Genomic DNA, 848 nt, shown 5'->3' with positions numbered 1-848 from the left:
CTCTGGGTCACAGAAGAGAAGACAACACTGAACCAGAAATGGTCTGAAGAAAGATATTTGTGTGGGAACAACATTCTCACCAGGGGAACAGCCCCAGCAGAAGCCAGAACTCCAGCAGCCAGGCTGGGCCTGCACTGAGTGACATCAGAACTGCTCTGCAGGAGAAGACAAAGAGTTTATTGCTTCACAAGGCATCCAGGGATCAACGTGCTCAGGGCAGCTTTGAGCTCCTGGTTCCTCAGGCTATAGATGAGAGGGTTCACTGCTGGAGGAACCACTGAGTACAGAACTGACACCACCAGGTCCAGGGATGGGGAGGAGATGGAGGAGGGCTTCAAGTGGGCAAACATTATGGTGCTGAGAAAGAAGGAGACCACAGACAGGTGAGGGAGGCAGGTGGCAAAGGCTTTGTGGCGTCCCTGCTGAGAGGGGATCCTCAGCACTGCCCTGAAGATCTGCACATAGGACAACACAATGAACACAAAACAGATACATGACAAGAATGCAGGGACCACAAGAAGCCAAAGTTCCCTGAGGTAGGAGGTGGAGCAGGAGAGCTTGAGGATCTGGGGAACTTCACAGAAGAACTGGTGCAGAGCATTGCCCTGGCAGAGGGGCAGGGAAAATGTATTGGCTGTGTGCAGCAGAGCATTGAGAAAGCCACAGGCCCAGGCAGCTGCTGCCAGGTGGAGACAAACTCTGCTGCCCAGGAGGGTCTCATAGTGCAGGGGTCTCCAGATGGCAACATAGCGATCGTAGGACATGGTGGTGAGATAAAACTCTGCTCCAAGGAAGAAGAGAAAAGAAAACAATTGAGCAACACACCCTGCATAGGAGATGTCCCTCAT

At 52.6% G+C, this 848-nt stretch overlaps 1 protein-coding gene across 1 annotated transcript; it reads right to left on the bottom strand.

The window, feature by feature from the left end:
- Window positions 1-176: 176 nt before the first annotated feature.
- On the bottom strand, window positions 177-848 carry LOC128899717 (olfactory receptor 14J1-like). The gene has a single exon (XM_054179399.1). It carries the CDS (start codon window positions 846-848, stop codon window positions 177-179), a length of 672 nt encoding a protein of 223 aa, XP_054035374.1.

The sequence above is a fragment of the Dryobates pubescens genome, unplaced genomic scaffold (assembly GCF_014839835.1).
Source record: "Dryobates pubescens isolate bDryPub1 unplaced genomic scaffold, bDryPub1.pri scaffold_34A_arrow_ctg1, whole genome shotgun sequence".
NCBI classification, from domain to species: Eukaryota; Metazoa; Chordata; class Aves; order Piciformes; family Picidae; genus Dryobates; species Dryobates pubescens.
Note: the sequence above shows the minus strand (reverse complement) of the source record. Positions and strands in the feature narration are given on the sequence as shown.